Source organism: Paroedura picta, chromosome 16 (assembly GCF_049243985.1).
Source record: "Paroedura picta isolate Pp20150507F chromosome 16, Ppicta_v3.0, whole genome shotgun sequence".
NCBI classification, from domain to species: Eukaryota; Metazoa; Chordata; class Lepidosauria; order Squamata; family Gekkonidae; genus Paroedura; species Paroedura picta.
The window spans coordinates 11934325-11957958 of NC_135384.1; the positions used below are offsets into that span (position 1 = coordinate 11934325).

General features: G+C 42.2%; 3 protein-coding genes across 3 annotated transcripts; all 3 read left to right on the forward strand.

The window, feature by feature from the left end:
• Nucleotides 1-951, forward strand: LOC143825227 (olfactory receptor 6M1-like). Its single transcript, XM_077313251.1, has one exon. It carries the CDS (start codon nt 1-3, stop codon nt 949-951), a length of 951 nt encoding a protein of 316 aa, XP_077169366.1.
• A 2168-nt stretch (nt 952-3119) lies between these two features.
• LOC143825228 (vomeronasal type-2 receptor 26-like) lies at nt 3120-11540 on the forward strand. The gene is made up of 7 exons (XM_077313252.1): nt 3120-3262; nt 5126-5417; nt 6813-6975; nt 7156-7676; nt 8774-9001; nt 9630-9756; nt 10645-11540. The coding sequence occupies exons 1-7, from the start codon at nt 3120-3122 to the stop codon at nt 11538-11540; spliced, it is 2370 nt and encodes a 789-aa protein (XP_077169367.1).
• A 3475-nt stretch (nt 11541-15015) lies between these two features.
• Nucleotides 15016-22803, forward strand: LOC143825229 (vomeronasal type-2 receptor 26-like). Its single transcript, XM_077313254.1, has 6 exons — nt 15016-15158; nt 17187-17478; nt 18172-19035; nt 20035-20262; nt 20890-21016; nt 21908-22803. Exons 1-6 carry the CDS (start codon nt 15016-15018, stop codon nt 22801-22803), a joined length of 2550 nt encoding a protein of 849 aa, XP_077169369.1.
• The last annotated feature ends 831 nt before the right edge of the window (nt 22804-23634 follow it).

Consider the following 23634-nt stretch of genomic DNA (forward strand, 5'->3'; position numbering starts at 1 on the left):
ATGAGTTTAAAGAACTTTACCCAACCCATCATCACTGAAATTATTCTCCTTGGCTTTTCAAAACTCCATCAACTTCAGAAACCACTCTTTGTCCTGTTCCTTGTCATGTACACACTGACTTTGCTTGGCAATGGGTTGGTCATTATTCTGATTGAAATAGATTACCACCTCAAAACCCCGATGTACTATTTTCTCAAGAACCTCTCCTGGTTGGAGATCATCATCACGACAACCGTCACACCCAAGATGCTCAGCTTGCTCATCTTACAGGACAACACCATGTCTTTCTTTGCCTGTATTCTGCAAGGATATACCTACTTTGTGGCTGGTACTTCTGAAGTTCTCTTGTTAGCTGCTATGTCCATAGATCGCTACATGGCCATCTGTAACCCTCTGAGATATACCTCTATAATGAGAACCCAAGTTTGCCAGTTGATGGTACTATCCTGTTGGGTGTGCAGCTTCTTTTCTATAACACTACCTTCAGTATTAACCCTTGGACTGCCTTTCTGTGGCCCCAATGTTATTAATCATTTTTTCTGTGACAGTGGCCCTGTGGTGGAGATGATTTGCGCTGACATTCACTTTATCCAAGTCTTAAACTTGGTGGTCTCCTGCTTGACCCTCCTGAGCTCTGTATCTGTGACAGCTGTCTCCTACATCTGCATCATTGTCACTGTGATGAGGATTCCTTCGGCCAAAGGCAGGATGAAGGCCTTTAGTACCTGTAGCTCTCACATCACAGTAACCTCACTCTATTATGGTAGCTCCATGTTCATCTACATCAAGCCAGCTGGCAAAACCTCTACAGATTTGAACAAGGTGGGCACAGTCCTCAACACAGTGGTAACCCCTTTGCTGAACCCCATCATTTACACCTTCAGGAACAAGGTTGTGAAAGAGGCCCTGAAAGATGCCATTAGAAAAATGCAGGCTGGCTTTCGGAAATGAGACCCAAGATGACATGCCATAGTGCCCAAATGGGCTAAATACACTGAAGATGTCGCAAAGGCATTGTAACTTTGAAAATTGCCAATATCACAATTATAGAACAGAAAACCAAACATGCTTCAGAGTCAGTGTCTTATTTCAACCCAAGAGTGAAATGATTCTAAAGACGCTTTTCTTTTACATGCATGACAAAGAATACACATGCACATTTTAAATACAGATATCATTAAAACTCCTCTCAGCCTCTGCTCTTGCCACAATGTTTCCTCTATATCTCCTGGCTCATCAAAGTGATGTCTTTTACTGAAAATTAATACAATATTGTATAAAATCAGGGGCAAAGCCTGTTGTACCCAGGAATGCAATGGCTGCCCTGTTGTTTTCCTGGGCGCCAACCCCCCCCCCCACTCCATTCCCTGCTAAATCCTGTGATCCAACATGTTGGAGGTGATTAAACAGCAGGAAACTCTAATCTCAGGAGCCCAGATTGATCCCCCAGTCCTCCTCCATTTGCAGCCAGCTGCGTTGACAACCTCTCTGTGGGGGCATGACGATCTTCTGGAATCACAACTGATCTCCAGGCACCAGTTCTTCTGGAGAAGACAGGTAGGAGAGAGGAAGGGAGGGAGAGCAGAGGCCATGCTGGGCGCGATGGGGCTTGTGGGCAGACTTTACTCCTTCTCCCACCCACCCCGGGTGTGACCTGGAGACCTCCTGGAGTTGAAGTTCATCTGAGATTAGCTTCTGAGAGAAAAATGGCTCTTTTGGAGGGGGAATTTGATCTCAAATCCAGACAACAGAGATCAGTCCCCCTGGAGAAAAGGCCTGCCTGGGAGGGGGGACTGTGTCCTTGTACCCCACAGAGGTCCAGGGATGCCAGCCTCCAGGAGGGAGCTGGGGATCTCCCGGAAGGACAGCTATTCATCAGACACCAGCCATCAATTCCCTCTCAATTGGGATGGCTGCATTTGCATCCAGCACATGCTGAGGGCAGCAGGAAGTTGGGGGCAGAGAACTGACTCCTTATCAGCCCTTCCTTGTTCAGCTACAGGGGAGGGCCATTTATGTCATTTATGTCCAAGGGCCAATCAGGCAGTGAGTGACCCGTCGTTTCCAAAAACATATGGTTTACTGATTAGCAAATCTACCTCTAACCCATTTAGTCAAACTTAGCTTCCATTATTGTTTGGCAAGAAATTGTTGGTGTGAACTGTTATCTCCCATCCTACATATTGATGCTTTGCTGTCACTTGACATGGTTACATCATGGGAGTCAAAGTCCAAAGCCCTCAGAATCTAAGGGATCTGGGGTACGTCACAAACATTATAGATATGAGACCCAACAAATATATAAAGAACCATAACAGGAGATATTCAGTGAAAGGGATTAAACAGAGAGGGGGACAGCACTTTCAGCAAGTGTGCTTAGAAATGCAAAGTACGACATGGGCCAGTAATTGGCTGGGTCCCAGGGATCCAGCAATGTTTTTCCCCCAGGAAGCAGCTTACCACTGCCTCTTTCAACACATTCAGGAGCTCACAGAGGACAGGCTCATTATTTCTCAAGTGGGCTTCCTATCCTCTCATCGCTTGATGCGCCAGGAAGGGTAGGGGTCCAATGGGCAAGTGGTCGCCCTCACTGAACCTGACAACTTGTCCACTTTGGCTAATAAGAGCTGCATGAAGCCATCAAACATATTCTCCCATGATGGCCTTCTCCAGTCCTCCAGGAATCTTCTTGTTATACAGTTACTTATTCCTCTGGGTCAGATTTAGCTGGGCAGGGTCCTAACATTCAGGGATATAGTGCTGGGAGCATGTTTACTTCTTTCTTTCTGTTGGAAATGAGGCCTCGCTCAGCATGTTCCCCTGAAGGGATGATCTTGAAGATGTAATTATCTCTAATTATTAAGATTCCCCCTCCACGCTGGCAGGTGTCACATGCATGTTCTGAGGCTCAATGAATTCCCCTTATTAATCTGAGAAAGATGAATGCTTATATAAAATGTCCCTTTGCTCTTCAAAGCTGGATAGATGGACATGATCAAATGGTGGACAAAAGAGAGAGAAACATTTGCTCTCAGATGGCAAGCAGATTTCTGTTCCTGCTGTTCTTTCTGTGGCTACAGCTACCTGCAGCTGTGAGAAAAGAGCCCACTAATTGCACCATGACTGATCCTTTGCAGCTCCCGTATGAGTATTCTCAGAGAGGTGACCTAATCATTGGAGACATTGTGGCTCAGTATGGATGTGTTTTTGAGGAAACCACTTATGCTGAAAACCCTGGAAGTATGGAGCTTGATGGACTTATGTAAGGAAATCTCTTTGTTTTGAGTATTAGGCTAGATGTCTTCCAAATAGTCTAAGTGAGAATGGCCGGGGAGTGCTTTATTGCTGATCGTAGGCAGGACCTAAGAGCATAAGAAACAGTCACAGTGCCTCACAGATAAGCAGGAACTGGAGGAGATTTTGGAGCAGAAGGATCCACTTACTCTTCAACAACCCAGAACAAAGTCTTCAGAGCCAGGAATGACTAGACCCCCAGGAAGGCACAGGGTGCTCAAACTTCCACAGAAATAAAGCATCAAAAATAGCTTAACACTGCTACTAAAATCATTGGATTGAGATAGGGTAGTTTGGGCTGTCATGAATTTAATCTTAAAATGGGCAGAACCCAACAGTTGGACTCATCCTTTGGTTGTGGGTTCTTCTTCTTCCCGTTGTGGGTAGGAGATGGTTAAGTATTTTAGAAGAAGAGTTGATTTGTATAGCACGCTTTTCACTATCCCAAGAAATCTCAAAGCAACTTACAATCGCCGTCTCTGCCTCTCCCTGCAACAGACACCCAGTGAGGTAGATGGTGTTGAGGGAGCTCTGAAAGAAATGCTCTGTGAGTATAGATCTAACCATACTGTGATTAGCCCACAGTCACCCTTTATGAGGAGGAGTGGGGTGCTATTCTATTTTCCTTTTGAACTTCTTTTGAAAAGCTCAGGATACGAATATTATAATACATTATATATGTCTGATGTTCATATATTTATATGAAATTGAAAATATGGACCACTAAAATGTAGCTAAAATGTCAGTGGATGATTTTTGAAATGCTAAATAACTTTTTTTTAAATTTCTTTTAAAAAAGAAAAAACAGAACAGTAAGGAGAAAAAACCCAATTTAACCAACTAAATACTTCTAAAACATCAGTGGGTGATTTTTGAAATGCTAAATATTTTTATTTTATTATATTTCTTTAAAGAAACAGGTTGAAAAAAGGTTGAAAAAAGGTTGAAAAAAGAACAGCAAGGAGACAAAACCCCAAATCTCCCAGTTTAGTGCAGTGGTTAGGAGTGCGGACTTCTAATCTGGCATGCCAGGTTCGATTCTGCACTCCCCCACATCCAACCAGCTGGGTGACCTTGGGCTCTCCATGGCACTGATAAAACTGTTCTGACTGAGCAGGAATATCAGGGCTCTCTCAGCCTCACCCACCGCACAGGGTGTCTGTTGTGGGGAGAGGAATGGGAAGGCGACTGTAAGCCGCTTTGAGCCTCCTTCAGGTAGGGAAAAACGGCATATAAGAACCAACTCTTCTTCTTCTAAATAGTAGAAAAAAGGAGAAAAGGTATAAATTAAATAAAGACAAAAGTATAGCAACAATGGTGGCAATTATACACCTAATTTTCTGTTAAACTATTCCAAGTATCTCAGAATAAATCCATATGCAATTGTTTATATGCCAGTTTATGTAGTGGTTAGTAGTGCAGACTTCTAATCTGGCTTTTGATCTTTGAATCCCCCTTTTCCCCCTTACATGCAGCCAGCTGGGTGGCCTTGGGCTCACCACAGCACTGAAAAAATCACTTACAATGAAAACTCTAGAAATAGGTGGGCAAATTGACTTACGTAAGGAAATTTCTTTGCTTTGAATCCTTCCAGTATCGTACTGCAAGTTTTTTTTTTTTAATGTAAGGTATGGAGGGTCTATTTTCACATACCATTGTTTAGCCTACAAGAGATGGGCAGATAGTTTAAAAGTGTATAAGCATTCTCAAAAATAAGTGAATATTCTCATACACAATGGTTACAAGTAATAACATCGAAAATTTGGATAGTTTTTTGAAATCCTTGAAATGGTGAACATCTTTTTTTTAAATAATAAAAACCTGCCTTTAGTGTATCGCCAAAGAACTACCAGCATGTCCTGTCATTTGTATTTGCTGTGAAGGAGATAAATAAAAACTCCAAGATCTTGCCTAACATCAGCCTGGGATTCCAGATCTTCGATGGTTATTTCAGTGCCAGGATGACTCATCAAAACACCCTGAAGCTCCTGTCTTCCTGGGAAAGAATTGTCCCCAACTACAACTGCAACAAAACAAAAAATCTGATAGCTGTGGTTGGGGGACTGAACTCTGAAATGGCCTTTCACATTGCTACTGCTTTACACCTCTACAAGATCCCACAGGTAAAACAAACTTTTACATCTGTACAGTCCTCCTACATCCTGAGAACTAAGCAAGTGTGAGAGAGTGTGTATGAGAGAGAGAGAGAGAGAGAGAGAGAGAGAGATGCAGCCTGCAATGGCAGGGGAATGAGGTGGAAGACTATTTATTTTATTTCTTTCTTTAAATTTATAGACCACTGTCTGTGCTAGAGCAGACTCAGGGCAATGAACAATATATGCTCAACAGTACCATTTAAGCAATGGTTAATAAAAACAGATCAACCAAGAGATAAGAAGCATACAGCAGCTACTTAGTAGTCTGTTCTTAATTAAAATTGCATGGTACTTTGCAACCTGGAAGGTGGTGGGAATGTAATCTCTTATAAGGAGCTTTTTAATTAAAACAAGAGTTAAACAGTTCTAAAATCTGGTCTAAAAATTCTACCCATGAATGTACAACCAGAACCCAGGATGGAGGTGTGATAAAGGAGGGAGGTCAATGAGTCATTGATGTTGACTGTCTTCAGGTGATATGATTAGGCGCACCATTTCATATTGTGAGAGAGGAGGAAATCATATAAATAACGCTCCCACAAATGAAAAAAAAAAATCCTGCAAATTAAAAGAAGGCAATGAGAAAAAAAGGTTTGATCCTAGTTTGTGGATTGCTAGCAGCAGACATGCAGTCTGAAGCTCTGCCCATGAGGCTGGGAGTTCGATCCCAGCAGCCGGCTCAAGGTTGACTCAGCCTTCCATCCTTCCGAGGTTGGTAAAATGAGTACCCAGCTTGCTTGCTGGGGGCTAAACGGTAGTGACTGGGGAAGGCACTGGCAAACCACCCCGTATTGAGTCTGCCATGAAAACGCTGGAGGGAGTCACCCCAAGAGTCAGACATGACCCGGTGCTTGCACAGGGGATACCTTTACCTTTTAACTTTTAGTTTTCAACTCCCAGAGGAGAATGAATCTTGCAGAATTTTGATAAATGTAATCTTCTCCCCTGTAGTCTGAAATGCTGCAGTCCTTTCTACCACCATTGAAATGTACTGCCTCTATCTTACCTCTGGTTGCAATTCTTGCCCAGACCAAAAGGAGTCAGAATTCAGGACTACACTGTGACTATGACATGCTTCATGCATTGAGAGCTTACAGGAGAGCTTACAGGAGCACCTGTCAGGAGTATGTAATTTTTAAGTCCTTGGGAAGGTGGAGGGAGGACGGACCGGATGGCCTTTCTAGTCTCTTTCAGCTCTTTGTGATTCTGATTCATCAGTGGTCTTAGAAGGTTGTAACTCAGTTTAGTATTTTTATCTCTAAAGATTTATCCCTGGATTTCATCTCAACCACAGATTGGGACATATTGTATCTCATCACTTATGCTCACTATCATCATGAACATTCATTTGTTTTTATTCAGATTGCCTACTGTGTATTTGCTCCAGTGAGTAATGTTAAAATTCAGCTTCCTTCCTTCTATCGCATGGTCCCCAATGAAGAGTTTCAGTACACAGGCATTGTCCGGCTCCTTTGGCATTTCCAATGGACTTGGGTTGGGATTATTGCAACAGATGATGATCAAGGTATAAAATTTGTGCATACTTTGACACCTCTGCTTTTCCAACATGGAATCTGTGTAGCCCACATTGAAAAGACACCAGCACTATATCAGGCATTACATGCATTCCAATCATTCCAAAATGTTCTACCTGTGGCCAATTCTATTGCCAGTTCCAATGTCAGACTATTTGTTGTAAATGCAGACCTTCAGACCATAAATGCTTTGAAATGGTTGATACATATTAATGAAATATCAGAAGGAATTACCAAGAAATTCATGGGAATCTTATGGATTATGACAGCCCACTGGGATTTCTCATCACAGACAGAGCTCAGGGGATTTGACATGAACATATTCCAGGGTGCTTTGTCCTTTACAATTCACTCTAATCAGGTACAGGATTTTACCAAATTCCTTCATAGGGTATGCCCTCGTTCACAACAAGAAGATGGTTTCATCAGGGTCTTTTGGGAACAGGCATTCAATTGTGTATTGTCTAATTCTGATGAAAACAAGGGAAGGAATGATGCTTGCACAGGAGAAGAGAGGCTGGATAGCCTACCTGGAATTATTTTTGAAATGACCATGACTGGCCAGAGCTACAGCATCTACAATGCGGTCTATGCAATAGCACATACTTTACATCAGATTTCCTCTTCCAGACAGAAACGTAGAGCAATGGAAAGCAGAAGATGGGATCTTTCAAATCTACAACCATGGAAGGTAATGTTTTGTGACTTTCAGAGCAGACTCATTGCCTTGGGTGGCCCTCTAATGCAGGCTTTCTCAACTAGGAATTTGTGAAACCCTGGGGTTTCTTGACAGCCCTGGAAGGGTTTCCCAAATGGGTGGGAGTTAATTAATCATTTACATATTTTTTGAATTTGTTAAACATTTATTGGGTGATGTGGACATATATGGTTCAGTCGACCCACCCACGCACCCCTCCCAAAATGACCAATGATGCACCTAGAGGGGGTGGGATGGGGAGGGGCCTAGGTGAGGATGTATATAGCTAGGCTTCCTAACCATATTCTGCAAAATTGCACCACTTCTGAGGTTTCTGAAGAATGTTTCAGGGGTTTCGCAACAATAAAAAAGTTGAGAAAGAATGCTGCAATTTGTGAAGATATCTAATACAGGGAGTGCAGAACTGCGTACAAATTTTGTGAGAACATTTCCTTTTCTTTAAAATCTTGAATCTCTCCCATTTCTGAACATTTTCCATTTCCATAGAAGCTGTAGGTACCACTACAGCCCAAAATCATGTTTGTTATGCTTCTCTTACCTGCACATGAGTTAGGAAGCTGATCTGAGTGTTGATAGAGTTTTCTGTCTTTGTCTCACAATATTAAACTATACACTGGAGAACCTGGTGAATTAGGGGTGGTGTCATCTTTATCATTCCTGGTGACTCAACTCAAAACCATCATTTTCTTGTGTGTCTGTGTGTGCTGTGTATACATCAAACACCTGAGTTTTTGCTTATGCTCCATTCTCTCTTTGTTGCCACTTTTTCAAATAAAGGCATGGAACACCAATGAATTGTGAGAAATTCAAGGTGGCGAACATCTGTTCAAAGAATTATTCTAAAAGATTGGTGGCCCATAAGGGGATGGGATTAGAACCAGTTTTAAAACTTGCTTCCCTTGGAATCTTATTTACTTCTAATCTAAACTGAAGCCTACCTCAAAAAGTTGTAAGAAACAAAACCAACCCTGTACTGAAATAGCTCAAAGCCTTTTGCTTGCCAACACGACAGTGATTATTTATTTATTTGTTTGGTGATCATTTTGTTAACATGTGCACTTTCCACCTAGTTTCACCCTTTCCTGAGAATCATCTCATTCAACAACACTGCTGGAGACCTGATATTTTTCAATGAGAATGGTGAAATAGCAGCTGGATTTGATATTATAAACTGGGTTAATTTGCCAAACAAGACTTTCATAAGAGTGAAAGTTGGAAGGATGGATCCGCAGGTTTTGCCAGGCAGTGAGTTCACCATCAATGAAGAGGCCATCACCTGGCCTAATCTGGTGAATCAGGTGGGATCCTAATCATGTATCAAATTCTGAACTTGGCCCCAGGTTTACAGAATGTGCTGTAAAAGCAATGTCTATATCAATGCAACTCTTAAAAAGATTTCATAAGATTGTGCCGTGAGATATTTGCTGTCTTTTGGGATTCCTTAGCTCCCCCAAACCACATTGTTGAGGGTTAGTTTCTGCTATAGGGAGCACGAGTATGATAAGGCTTGGTGGGTGGGAAGGAAGAAATCACTGAAGAACACGGGCTGTAAGGACTGCTGGGGGAGAAAAGAGGGAAAAGGAAAAGTGTGTAGGGAGGGGGGCAGAGGAGGGAACTGTGACTTTTCATGGATCCTTGCATGCCATCGGCTTATAATAATAGTAATTGGGATTCCAATACTAATCCTAAATCTTCCTTCCCACTCTTCTGTTCAAATCTGATTAGACATCAGTAAATTGCTCAGTCATTTAGCTTAAATAGCAAAGTTGGCGAAATTCATTCTGATGTTAATTTGCAAATTAGTTTCTCGTCTTTGAATGCTTTAGTTGGAAATCCAATTGGAAAGACCATTTTGCTGCCATGAATTGAACTGCTGTAATCAACAGGCTTTTAAGAGACCATCGTTCCCTTCTTTTTTGGGGGTAGGAACCTCCCCGTGCAATGTGTAATGACCACTGTCATCCGGGTTACAGCAAAAAGAAGAAGGAGGGGGCACCGTTTTGTTGCTACAGTTGCGCTCTGTGTCCAGAGGAGAAGATTTCCGATCAGAAGGGTAGGAGACAGGGTGTGCAGTGTTAAAATATAAGACAAAAGACCCACAACGAAAATATATGTTCACTTGGTTGAGTATAAATGTGTACTAGTAACATTTCTTTCATGGTTGTAATTCATTACTAAAAGGTCTATTTTATTATTGTGGATCCTTCATTCAGGCAAACACACCCATGTTTATCATTAAAATATAGGAAGCCATCGAAAGGAAAGCTTCCAAGCGAAAACACAGCACAGCAGTCATTTAGCTTGAATAAGAGTAGCCCAAGGAAAAGGCAGCCTGATGAGGCAAGAGCACTTGGTGTCCAAAGTGAGGCAAAACAATAGGAGGTCTTAAAGTAGCACCAGACAGAAGCAACCATAGGGACAGAAATAGCCTTCCTCCCCTGATTATTATGCAGACATGTGGAGATTATTCCATGACGTTATTCCAAATGTGGAAGTGGGAGCTATCCCATGGGGAAGACATAAGATCCAGCAAACTATTAGTGCATGGTATAACTATTTTATGGGCAAATAGAAATGATACAATAGTCCAGGCTAGCTGGATCTCCTCACATCTTGAAAAGTAAGCAGGGATGGCCCTGGTAAGTATGGATTAGAGAGCAAGGTAGATGCTATGCAGAGCCAAGCAATGGTAAACCATCTCGGGGGCGTGGGGGGGGGGGCTTGAGGTCACCATAAATCAGCTGTGACATGACAGCAAAAAATAGCCAAAGTCTGTATATAGGCTTCATGCATAAGAAAGCAGAAATTTCAAATTTGTATGTATAATTGATTCCATCATGAGTCCTGAATGGGAGAGAAGACCAATGATGATGAAGACCAATGATGATGAAGAAGAAAGTGCTATGGAAAAAACGAAGCCAGCATTTCTTTTGTTTTTCAGATATGGATGATTGTTTTGAATGTCCACAAGGCCAGTATCCCAACAAGAACCACGATGAATGCATTTCTAAAGTACTCAATTACCTCTCTTTCACCGACTATTTGGGGATCACTTTAGCCTCCTGGGCTCTCTTCCTTTCTCTCACCACAGCTTTGGTGCTGGGCATTTTCATCAAGAACCAAAACACTCCAATGGTCAGAGCCAACAATCGGGATCTCACCTATCTTCTACTCATCTCCCTGTTGCTCTGTTTCCTTTGCTCCTTGCTTTTCATTGGCCAGCCTCACAAAGTGACCTGTAACTTACGGCAACCTGCTTTTGGCATCATCTTCTCGGTGGCTGTTTCCTGTGTGCTTGCTAAAACCATCACTGTGGTTGTGGCTTTCACAGCTACCAAGCCAGGAACCCAGATGAGGAAATGGGTGGGGAAAAGACTGGCAAACTCCATTCTCATCTCTTGCTCCCTCATTCAAATCAGTGTTTGTGCAGTATGGCTCTGTATTGCTCCTCCATTCCCACATTTTGACATGGACACTCTGGTGGAAGAAATCATAGTGGAATGCAATGAAGGATCAGTCACAATGTTTTATTTGGTTCTGGGGTATCTAGGATTTCTGGCTATTGTCAGTTTTACTATGGCTTTCTTAGCCAGGAAGTTGCCTGACAGTTTCAATGAAGCCAAATTTATCACTTTCAGCATGTTGGTGTTTTGTGGCGTTTGGCTGTCCTTTGTTCCATCTTATCTCAGCTCCAAGGGGAAGTACATGGTAGCTGTGGAGATCTTCTCTATCCTTGCCTCTAGTGTTGGGCTACTGTCTTGTATCTTCTTTCCTAAATGCTTCATAATAATACTGAGGCCTGAGTTGAACACTAGGTACCAGATAACAAGGAAATAACAATGTGGTAGAAGAGCCCTACTCTGGCTTTCAGGCACTGTTCCATCCTGCCCTCCAAGGTTTCACCAACATCTGGAGAGTCTTTTCTTTCTCTCTTGGGTTACCTGCTGCTTCCACCAGACATTAGAAGGAACTGCCCAATAGGAGGATCAGGACTCAAAGCTTCCCTTTCTAGATCTCTTGCCTAGTCACCACAGGAACAGTTGATTATCAGTGCACCCCAGGAAGAATAGCCATTTGCCCTTGATGCTTCTTTTACAATACAATGCCCAAGGCAATGTAGGTATTTGTGGTACAGAGAACCACTACTAGCATCAAAAGTTATAAAGTATTTATTAAAATGGAAAGTTCAGTAGCATGGTTTTAACACAGCAATAGGCTGAGCAAGGGATTCATAAGAAATGTTTAAAATGCAGTTCCTCTGTATGCTGTATCAGATGTTATGATACAGGACAGGCTCTTTAGTTTAGGCAGTTCTCCACAGAGTTTTCATTTCCTTGCAGCTTTCTTCAGCTGTCTAGGCCAACATATGACTAATGACTGCCTTCTGCAGACCTCAGTTAATAGTTCTGTCTACTCTGATGGACTCAACACAAAAGAGAGAACTTCTAGGAGTCAGGCCAGGTCAAGGAAGCTTTACCTGATGTCTACAAAAATTTCTTCCTGAATTCTTTCTAGAATTTAATTCCTCCAAATCTCAGTTCCCTTCTTGGGGAAGGGGGAGCTTGACCATCTATTAATATTTGGTTGAAGGTAGACTGAGGCAAGTCTAGAAAATGACTTTCCCCCTCCCAGCCTATTATCTGCCCAGAGGGGCTGGGGAGAGAAAGCTTTTAAAATGCAGAGAGAATACTTTGTTTGTTTCAAACCTCTGAAGAAAAATGCTGGTTTTTGTAGCATCGCTTTCTGGCCTGAACATTGTTAAACATTGTTAACAAGAAAACAGGGTGTTACCATTCAAAGGAATGCATTGAAATTTCTTTCAACTTTCCTTGATTAAGCTATCAGTGGAAAGGCAGGAAACATCCCAGTTATTATCACACCTCGTTCCAACTCCAGAGGTAGGGCAGAAAAATGAGAATTTGGCCTTCCAGTTTCCAATTCTCATAGCTGGAATTATGAGAGAATGATGAGGTAGGAATAGGCTACTGTCTCTCAAGCCTGGATCCAATTTCACTCATCAAGAATATACATTTGCTTGGCAATATTGGTCTTTATCTGTAACACACATTTGCTTGCAATAAATCAACAACCAAGAAATAAAACTAGCATGCTTATTTTGTCTATTCTTTCCACCAATAACTCAAGATAGTGTGTTGCTGTCCCCACATTCTTGGTTTGATCCTGCTAAGTCAGGGAAGTTAGACTGAGAGACAATGATTGGCCCAAGTTATCCAGTGAGCTTCATTGCTGAGCAGTAATTTGACCTCGGGTCTCCCTAGACCAGGGGTAGTCAAACTGTGGCCCTCCAGATGTCCATGGACTACAATTCCCATGAGCCCCTACCCCTGCACTAGACCATCTTCATATTAGGAGACATACCTTGTTTTAGCCTCGCTTTTAATTTACTTTGGATGCTGCAAGTTGACTCCAGCATTTCTGTATTTGGGCTTTCCTCTATGATTTCCCAGGCTGAAATTTGTAATGTTCTTTCTACATTGAGTCCAAAAGAGGTGGCCTTCCATCGTATTTTTCTCCCTCTCTCTTAATCCTTAATCCTACCATTCTACACCCTTCATTGCCTGCCTCCTACCCCCCTGTGACCTGAATATATGTTTTTCCTGATTTTCAGGTATACGGGTGCAAGATTGTGGGTGTGGGGTGGAAGGGCACTCACTGGCAGGGGCAGCTCTCATGCAGCCAGGATCTGCAGTTTCTGAGCCTCGGAGGAAGGGGTGGTCAGGGGTGGGAGATAGAAGGTGATTGGCTGGCCACTAGGACAGACAGGCAAGCTAGTTGGGGGACGAAGCAACTTGAAAAGATGAAATCTGGTTTCCTGGAGATGCGGCAGAGCAAGTGAGGGAGCAATTCGGGATTATACCTGAACAAGCAAATTTTAGTGCGGAAACTAATAAATAAGTCAACATTTTACAAATATAAAACTGAACAATATTGCATGCCACCATGTAGCTTTCTTCTATCTTTGCTATTAATTTACTCTCTCTTACAGAAAGCTGAGTCACACCCACAAACGCCTTTTTGTGCTTGTGACAACATGTACTGGACCTATTACATCATGCACCTTTATCACTGCATGTTACTGGATCCAAGCCATTATCTGTAGCTTTTGCTCCTGGAGATATAAAATGTTATTCTATTTTCTATTGTTATCTTCTAAGATGTTTTAATTCTTGGTTTTAATGGATGTTTCTCTATCATCTTATGCTGGTCTATGACCGTAATAAACCTAATACTAGTACTAGTGGGTTAGTCTATTTCTCATTAACCTACCATCTTGCAAGTCTGGTGTACATCCAGACAATGCACAGGGGTACGACCTATATCACTGATGGTGCAATTGTAAGCAGAGTTCCCCCTCTTCCATCCTTGTACCTCCATTGGCATCAATGGACTAAAAAAAAAAGAAGAAGCTGATATCCCCCCCCCCCCCGATCAGCTAGAATGGACTCTTGGGAAACCATTTCCCCCAAGTATGAACAGACATTAATAAACCTCCTTCCCTGAAAAACAACCTTCCACTGGCAAATGAAATAAAACTTTCAGCAAACATGTGCTTAGAAATGCAAAGTACGAGATGGGCCAGTAATTGGCTGGGTCCCAGGGATCCAGCAATGTTTTTCCCCCAGGAAGCAGCTTACCACTGCCTCTTTCAACACATTCAGGAGCTCACAGAGGACAGGCTCATTATTTCTCAAGTGGGCTTCCTATCCTCTCATCGCTTGATGCGCCAGGAAGGGTAGGGGTCCAATGGGCAAGTGGTCGCCCTCACTGAACCTGACAAGTCCACTTTGGCTAATAAGAGCTGCATGAAGCCATCAAACATATTCTCCCATGATGGCCTTCTCCAGTCCTCCAGGAATCTTCTTGTTATACAGTTACTTATTCCTCTGGGTCAGATTTAGCTGGGCAGGGTCCTAACATTCAGGGATATACTGCTGGGAGCATGTTTACTTCTTTCTTTCTGTTGGAAATGAGGCCTCGCTCAGCATGTTCCCCTGAAGGGATGATCTTGAAGACGTAATTATCTCTAATTATTAAGATTCCCCCTCCACGCTGGCAGGTGTCACATGCATGTTCTGAGGCTCAATGAATTCCCCTTATTATTCTGAGAAAGATGAATGCTTATATAAAATGTCCCTTTGCTCTTCAAAGCTGGATGGATGGACATGATCAGATGGTGGACAAAAGAGAGAGAAACATTTGCTCTCAGATGGCAAGAATATTTCTGTTCCTGCTGTTCTTTCTGTGGCTACAGCTACCTGCAGCTATGAGAAAAGAGCCCACAAGTTGCACCATGACTGATCCTTTGCAGCTCCCGTATGAGTATTCTCAGAGAGGTGACCTAATCATTGGAGACGTTGTGGCTCAGTATGGATGTGTTTTTGAGGAAGCCACTTACACTGAAAACCCTGGAAGTATGGAGCTTGATGGACTTATGTAAGGAAATCTCTTTGTTTTGAGTATGAGGCTACATGTCTTCCAAATAGTCTAAGGGTAGTGCTTTATTGCTGATCGTAGGCAGGACCTAAGAGCATAAGAAACCATCACAATGCCTCACACAGAATTAGGAACTGGAGGAGATGTTGAAGCAAAAGAATCAACTTGCTGCTCTCTTCAACAACCCAGGACAATGTTTTCAGAGCCAGAAGTGACTGGACCCTAGGCTTTATGTGTCCCCCAGGAAGGCACAAGGTGCTCAAACTTCCACAGAAATAAAGCGTCAAAAATAGCTGAACACTGCTACTGAAATCAATGGATTGAGATAGGGTAGTTTGGGCTGTCTTGGGCCCCAGAATTTAAACTTAAAACGGGCAGAGCTCAACAGTTAGACTCATCCTGTTGGTTGAAAAAAGCCAGGAAAGAGTTTTTTACTTGAAGCAAAACTTGCAAGTCAGCAAGGTTTGCACTGCATCAAAAATATCAGTTTTGCTATCAGATCTTCCTCACTGTGCCCTCCCATCCAAGAGGCCTTTCTTCCCTTGGCTCAGGTGCAGGGCTTCTCTGTTACAGCCTGGACATGAACTTGCTGTGCTCAGTCTTCAGCCAGTTCTACTGATTCTATGCAGCTGGAGGCTGTGATTGTTGTGGAGTCTTTGCTTCCCATTGTGGGGATGAACAAGGATTTTAGAAGAAGAGTTGTATACCCTGTTTTTCACTACCCCAAGGAATAGCAAAGCGGCTTACAATCGGCGTCCTTTCTGCTCCCCGCAACAGACATTCTGTGAGGTAGGTGGGACTGAGGGAGCTCTGAAATAACTACTCTGTGAGTACAGGTCTAACAGAACTGTGACTAGCCCAAGGTCACTCTGCATGTGGAGGAGTAGGGAATCAAACCTGGTGCTCCAGATTAGAAGCTACCACTCTTAACCACTATACCAAGCTGGCTCTCTATTTACTCTTTTACCCCACTGCCTTGCTATCCTATTTTCCACTTGAACCTCTTCTTAAAAACACAGGATACTAATATTATAATACATTATATGTTTCTGATTTTCATATTTTTATATCAAATTGAAGATCTGTACCCCTGAAATACATCTAAAATGTCAGTGGGTGTTTTTTAAATGCTAAATAGTTGTTATTATATTAATGTAAAGAAACAGGGTGAAAAAAGAATAGCAAGGAGGAAAAAAACTCAAATCTTCCAACTAAATAGAATAAAAAAGGAGAAAAGGTATAAATTAATTAAAGACAAAAGTATAGCAACAACGGTAGCGATTCTCCATCTCATTTTATGTTAAACTATTCCAAGTATCTAAGAATGAATGCAATTGTTTATATGCCAGCTTGTGTTGTGGTTAGGGGTGCTGACATCTGGTTTCTAATCTTTGATTCCCTGCTCTTCCCCCACCTGTAGCCAGCTGGGTGACCTTGGGCTCGCTACCGCACTGATAAAGCTGTTCTGACCAAGCAGGAATATCAGGGCTCTCTCAGCCTCACCAACCTCACAGGGTGTCTGTTATGGGGAGAGGAAAAGAAGGTGATTATAAGCCACTTTGAGATTCTTTTGGGTAGAGAAAAGCAGCATATAAGAACCAAATCATCATTATCTTCATCTTCTTCATATACCATGTGTTTTTGAGAAAACCACTTACAATGAAAACCTTAGAAATATGGGGGCAAATGGACTTACATAAAGCAATCTTTTTGCTTTGAGTGTATTGACAGAGTTTTAATCTCCCAACTCCATTGATTTACCAGAGCTGGGCATTTATCCTTCCAGTGTTGTACTACATGTTTTTTTTTTTTAGCTGTAAGGCATGGAGGGTTCATTTTCACAGATCATTGGTTAGCCTACAAGAGATGGGCAGATAGTTCAAAAGTGTATAAGCATTCTCAAAAATAAATGAATATTCACATAAAGAATGGTTATGAGTAATAACATCCAAATTTTTGTCAGTTTTTTGAAATTCTTGAAATGCTGAGGATCTTCTCTTTTTTTTAATAATATAAACCTGCCTTTAGTGTAACACCAAAGAACTACCAGCATGTCCTGTCATTTGTATTTGCTGTGAAGGAGATAAATGAAAATGCCAAGATCTTACCTAATATCAGCCTGGGATTCCAGACCTTTGATGGTTATTTCAATGCCAGGATGACTCATCAAGACACCCTGAAGCTCTTGTCTTCCTGGGAAAGAATTGTCCCCAACTACAACTGCAACAAAACAAAAAATCTGATAGCTGTGGTTGGGGGACTGAACTCTGAAATGGCCCTTCACATTGCTACTGTTTTAAACTTCTACAAGATACCACAGGTAAAACAAGCTTTTACATCTGTACAGTCCTACATCCTGAAAACTAAGCAAGTGTGAGGGAGTGAGTGTGTATGAGAGGGAGAGAGAGAGAGAGAGATAAAGGTAAACAGACAATTCCTATCCTAATCTAAATAGCTGGATGGGGAGAGATGCTGGTGGCATCTCTGCATCCATCGCATCAGGAGAGAGTTATATCCAACACTGGACACTACAGTACAAGAAGGATATTGATAAGTTGGATCACGTCCAGAGAAGGATGACTAGGATGACTGGAATCCATGCCTTCTGAGGAGAGGTTGAGAGAGCTGGGTATGGATAGCGTGGAGAAGGCAACGAGTGATATGATAGCTGTGTTTAACTACATAAAAGGTATACACATTGAAGAGAGGGGTGAACTTGTTTACTGCAGCTTTGTTGGAAGTTTATAGGAGGAGATCAGATGAGCATCTGTCAGGAATATGTGAATTTTAAGTCCCTGAGAAGGTGGGGGGGTGGGCGCTGGACTGGATGGCCCTTGTGGTCTCTTTCAGCTCTGTGTGATTCTGGTTCATCAGTGGTCTTAGAAGGTTGTAACTCAGTTTCGGCACTAAAGATTTATCCCTGGATTTCATCTCAACCACAGATTGGGATGGCATATTGTATCTCATCACGTATGCTCACTATCATCATGAACATTCATTTGTTTTTATTCAGATTGCCTACTGTGTATTTGCTCCAGTGAGTAATGTTAAAATTCAGCTTCCTTCCTTCTATCGCATGGTCCCCAATGAAGAGTTTCAGTACACAGGCATTGTCCGGCTCCTTTGGCATTTCCAATGGACTTGGGTTGGGATTATCGCAACAGATGATGATCCAGGTGAAAAATTTGTGCATACTTTGACACCTCTGCTTTTCCAACATGGAATCTGTGTTGCCCACATTGAAAAGACACCAGCACTATATCAGGTATTAAATGCATTCCATTCATTCCAATCTGTTCTACTTGTGGCCAATTCTATTGCCAATTCCAATGTCAGACTATTTGTTGTAAATGCAGACCTTCAGACCATAAATGCTTTGAAATGGTTGATACATATTTATGAAATATCAGAAGGAATTACCAAGAAATTCATGGGAATCTTATGGATTATGACAGCCCACTGGGATTTCTCATCACAGACAGAGCTCAGGGGATTTGACATGAACATCTTCCAGGGTGCTTTGTCCTTTACAATTCACTCTAATCAGGTACAGGATTTTACCAAATTCCTTCGTAGGGTATGCCCTCATTTACAACAAGAAGATGGTTTCATCAGGGTCTTTTGGGAACAGGCATTCAATTGTGTATTGTCTAATTCTGATGAAAACAAGGGAAGGAATGATGCTTGCACAGGAGAAGAGAGGCTGGATAGCCTACCTGGAATTATTTTTGAAATGACCATGACGGGCCAGAGCTACAGCATCTACAATGCAGTCTATGCAATAGCACATACTTTACATCAGATTTCCTCTTCCAGACAGAAACGTAGAGCAATGGAAAGTAGAAGATGGGATCTTTCAAATCTACAACCATGGAAGGTAATGTTTCGTGACTTTCAGAGCAGACTCATTGCCTTGGGTGGCCCTCTAATGCAGGCTTTCTCAACTAGGAATTTGTGAAACCCTGGGGTTTCTTGACAACCCTGGAAGGTTTCCCAAATGGGTGGGAGTTAATTAATTTTAATATATTTTTTGAATTTGTTAAACATTTATTGGGTGATGTGGACATATATGGTCAAGTCAACCCACCCACGCACCCCTCCCAAAATGACCAAAGATGCACCTGGAGGGGGTGGGATCGGGAGGGGCCTAGATGAGGATGTACACAGCTAGACCTCCTAACCATATTCTGCAAAATTGCACCACTTCTGAGATTTCTCCAAGCCTGAAGAATGTTTTAGTGGTTTTGCAACAATTAAAAAGTTGAGAAAAAATGCTGCTATATGTAAAGATATCTAATGCAGGAGGTGCAGTACTGCGTACAAATTTTGTGAGAACATTTCCCTTTCTTTAAAATATTGAATCTCTCCAATTTCTGAAAGTTTTCCATTTCCATAGAAGCTATTGTTGTTGGTGTTGTTAGGTGCGAAGTTGTGTCCGACCCATATACAATGATCCTCCATGCCTTCTTGTCCTCTACCATTCCCCAGAGTCGCACTGGCTGCTTCAGTGACTCCATCTAGCCACCTCATTCTCTGTCATCCCCTTCTTCTTTTACCCTCAATTGCTCCCAGCATTAGGCTCTTCTCCAAGGAGTCGTTCCTTCTCATGAGGTGGCCAAAGTATTAGAGTTTCATCTCCAGGATTTGGCCTTCTAAAGAGCAGTCAGAGCTGATCTCCTCTAAGACTGACCGGTTTGTTCATCTTACAGTCCAAGGGACTTGCAAGAGTCTTCTCCAGCACTTGAGTTCAAAAGCCTCAATTCTTTGACCAACCCTGTACTGAGATAGCTCAAAGCCTTTTGCTTGCCAACATGACAGTGATTATTTAGTTGTTTGTTTGATGATCATTTTGTTAACATGTGCACTTTCCACCTAGTTTCACCCTTTCCTGAGAAGCATCTCATTCAACAACACTGCTGGAGACCTAATATTTTTCAATGAGAATGGTGAAATAGCAGCTGGATTTGATATTATAAACTGGGTTACTTTGCCAAACAAGACTTTCATAAGGGTGAAAGTTGGAAGGATGGATCCACAAGTTTTGCCAGGCAGTGAGTTCACCATCAATGAGGAGGCCATCACCTGGCCTAATATGGTGAATCAGGTGGGATCCTAATCATGTATCAAATTCTTAACTTGGCCCCAGGTTTACAGAATGTGCTGTAAAAGCAATGTCTATATCAATGCAACTCTTAAAAAGATTTCATAAGATTGTGCCGTGAGATATTTGCTGTCTTTTGGGATTCCTTAGCTCCCCCAAACCACATTGTTGATGGTTAGTTTCTGCTATAGGGAGCACGAGTATGATAAGGCTTGGTGGGTGGGAAGGAAGAAATCACTGAGAACACGGGCTGTAGGGACTGCTGGGGGAGAAAAGAGGAAAAAGGAAAAGTGTGTAGGGAGGGGGGCAGAGGAGGGAACTGTGACTTTTCATGGATCCTTGCATGCCATCGGCTTATAATAATAGTAATTGGGATTCCAATACTAATCCTAAATCTTCCTTCCCACTCTTCTGTTCAAATCTGATTAGACAACAGTAAATTGCTCAGTCATTTAGCTTAAATAGCAAAGTTGGCGAAATTCATTCTGATGTTAATTTGCAAATTAGTTTCTCGTCTTTGAATGCTTTAGTTGGAAATCCAATTGGAAAGACCACTTTGCTGCCATGAATTGAACTGCTGTAATCAACAGGCTTTTAAGAGACCATCTTTCCCTTCTTTTTTGGGGGTAGGAACCTCCCCGTGCAATGTGTAATGACCACTGCCATCCTGGTTACAGCAAAAAGAAGACTGAGGGGGCACCGTTTTGTTGCTACAGTTGCTCTCTGTGTCCCGAGGAGAAGATTTCCGATCAGAAGGGTAGGAGACAGGGTGTGCAGTGTTAAAATATAAGACAAAAGACCCACAACGAAAATATATGTTCACTTGGTTGAGTATAAATGTGTACTAGTAACATTTCTTTCATGGTTGTAATTCATTACTAAAAGGTCTATTTTATTATTGTGGATCCTTCATTCAGGCAAACACACCCATGTTTATCATTAAAATATAGGAAGCCATCGAAAGGAAAGCTTCCAAGCGAAAACACAGCACAGCAGTCATTTAGCTTGAATAAGAGTAGCCCAAGGAAAAGGCAGCCTGATGAGGCAAGAGCACTTGGTGTCCAAAGTGAGGCAAAACAATAGGAGGAGGTCTTAAAGTAGCACCAGACAGAAGCAACCATAGGGACAGAAATAGCCTTCCTCCCCTGATTATTATGCACACATGTGGAGATTATTCCATGACGTTATTCCAAATGTGGAAGTGGGAGCTATCCCATGGGGAAGACATAAGATCCAGCAAACTATTAGTGCATGGTATAACTATTTTATGGGCAAATAGAAATGATACAATAGTCCAGGCTAGCTGGATCTCCTCACATCTTGAAAAGTAAGCAGGGATGGCCCTGGTAAGTATGGATTAGAGAGCAAGGTAGATGCTATGCAGAGCCAAGCAATGGTAAACCATCTCGGGGGCGTGGGGGGGGGGGCTTGAGGTCACCATAAATCAGCTGTGACATGACAGCAAAAAATAGCCAAAGTCTGTATATAGGCTTCATGCATAAGAAAGCAGAAATTTCAAATTTGTATGTATAATTGATTCCATCATGAGTCCTGAATGGGAGAGAAGACCAATGATGATGAAGACCAATGATGATGAAGAAGAAAGTGCTATGGAAAAAACGAAGCCAGCATTTCTTTTGTTTTTCAGATATGGATGATTGTTTTGAATGTCCACAAGACCAATATCCCAACAAGAACCACGATGAATGCATTTCTAAACTACTCAATTACCTCTCTTTCACCAACTATTTGGGGATCACTTTAGCCTCCTGGGCTCTCTTCCTTTCTCTCACCACAGCTTTGGTGCTGGGCATTTTCATCAAGAACCAAAACACTCCAATGGTCAGAGCCAACAATCGGGATCTCACCTATCTTCTACTCATCTCCCTGTTGCTCTGTTTCCTTTGCTCCTTGCTTTTCATTGGCCAGCCTCACAAAGTGACCTGTAACTTACGGCAACCTGCTTTTGGCATCATCTTCTCGGTGGCTGTTTCCTGTGTGCTTGCTAAAACCATCACTGTGGTTGTGGCTTTCACAGCTACCAAGCCAGGAACCCAGATGAGGAAATGGGTGGGGAAAAGACTGGCAAACTCCATTCTCATCTCTTGCTCCCTCATTCAAATCAGTATTTGTGCTGTATGGCTCTGTATTGCTCCTCCATTCCCACATTTTGACACGGACACTCTGGTGGAAGAAATCATAGTGGAATGCAATGAAGGATCAGTCACAATGTTTTATTTGGTTCTGGGGTATCTAGGATTTCTGGCTATTGTCAGTTTTACTATGGCTTTCTTAGCCAGGAAGTTGCCTGACAGTTTCAATGAAGCCAAATTTATCACTTTCAGCATGTTGGTGTTTTGTGGTGTTTGGCTGTCCTTTGTTCCATCTTATCTGAGCTCCAAGGGGAAGTACATGGTAGCTGTGGAGATCTTCTCTATCCTTGCCTCTAGTGTTGGGCTACTGTCTTGTATCTTCTTTCCTAAATGCTTCATAATAATACTGAGGCCTGAGTTGAATACTAAACACCAGCTAATAAGGAAATAAGAATGTGGTAGAATAGTTCAACGATATCTGAACACAATGGAAAAAATGAGCAAATGAGAACAAGATGCAATTTAATAAAGATAAGTGTAAAGTTCTACATCTGGGTCAGAAAAATGAAAAGCATGCCTACTGGATGGGGGTTATGCTTCTAGGTAACACTGACACACTGTGTGTGAACTAGACCATGATTTCCCAGACTAGGCTCTGGATGGCAACCCTTATGTTCTGGCTTAAACTGGTATTTCGGCAGAGGGGTCTTATCAGCCTTCTACTGACAAATTCATTTGTCGCACCCTGGTTAAAGGCACTACTAGAGAAGCTATGCTCCTATGGTCTGTCCTATCAATTTATTTTGGGCCTGGGACATGACAAAGCGAAAGAATTAATAAGGAACAGAGTAATAGATGTAGAAAGACAGCATGATATCAATAAGATATTGGACCCACTTTTTGGGAAAGACCTTCTCAACAAGGCTGTCTTAATGCCATATCTAACTGATCTTCCCAATTCTGAACAAAGAAGATCTTTTACTCTTCTCCGCTATAATGCCCTCCCTTCCGCTTTCCTGGAAGGAAAGTTCAAGGGGCTACCGATAGAAGCACGTAAGTGTGTCTGTGACGAAGGTCAAATAGAGACAGCTGAACATGTCCTATTTGAATGCAGGCTCTATCGTCACCTCCGTACAAATTCACTGGCCTCATTGCTCGCAGAATGCCCCAGAGGTTTGAGGAAACAGCATCTTAAGCTACTACTTTCAGACACAAATAAAGATCTAACAAAAATTATTGCTAGATTTGCTTGGGTAGCTATAAAAATAAGGCAGAGCTGGAC

Bases quoted from the DNA above. Each gene is read 5' to 3' on its own strand.
- LOC143825229 (XM_077313254.1), top strand. From the start codon at position 15,016: ATGACTGATCCTTTGCAGCTCCCGTATGAGTATTCTCAGAGAGGTGAC. The intron at 15,159-17,186 runs GTAAGGAAATCT...ACCTGCCTTTAG, and splicing joins ATGGAGCTTGATGGACTTAT to TGTAACACCAAAGAACTACC. The intron at 20,263-20,889 runs GTGGGATCCTAA...TTTTGGGGGTAG, and splicing joins GGCCTAATATGGTGAATCAG to GAACCTCCCCGTGCAATGTG.
- LOC143825227 (XM_077313251.1), top strand. From the start codon at position 1: ATGAGTTTAAAGAACTTTACCCAACCCATCATCACTGAAATTATTCTC.
- LOC143825228 (XM_077313252.1), top strand. From the start codon at position 3,120: ATGACTGATCCTTTGCAGCTCCCGTATGAGTATTCTCAGAGAGGTGAC. The intron at 6,976-7,155 runs GTATAAAATTTG...TTGTAAATGCAG, and splicing joins TGCAACAGATGATGATCAAG to ACCTTCAGACCATAAATGCT. The intron at 9,002-9,629 runs GTGGGATCCTAA...TTTTGGGGGTAG, and splicing joins GGCCTAATCTGGTGAATCAG to GAACCTCCCCGTGCAATGTG.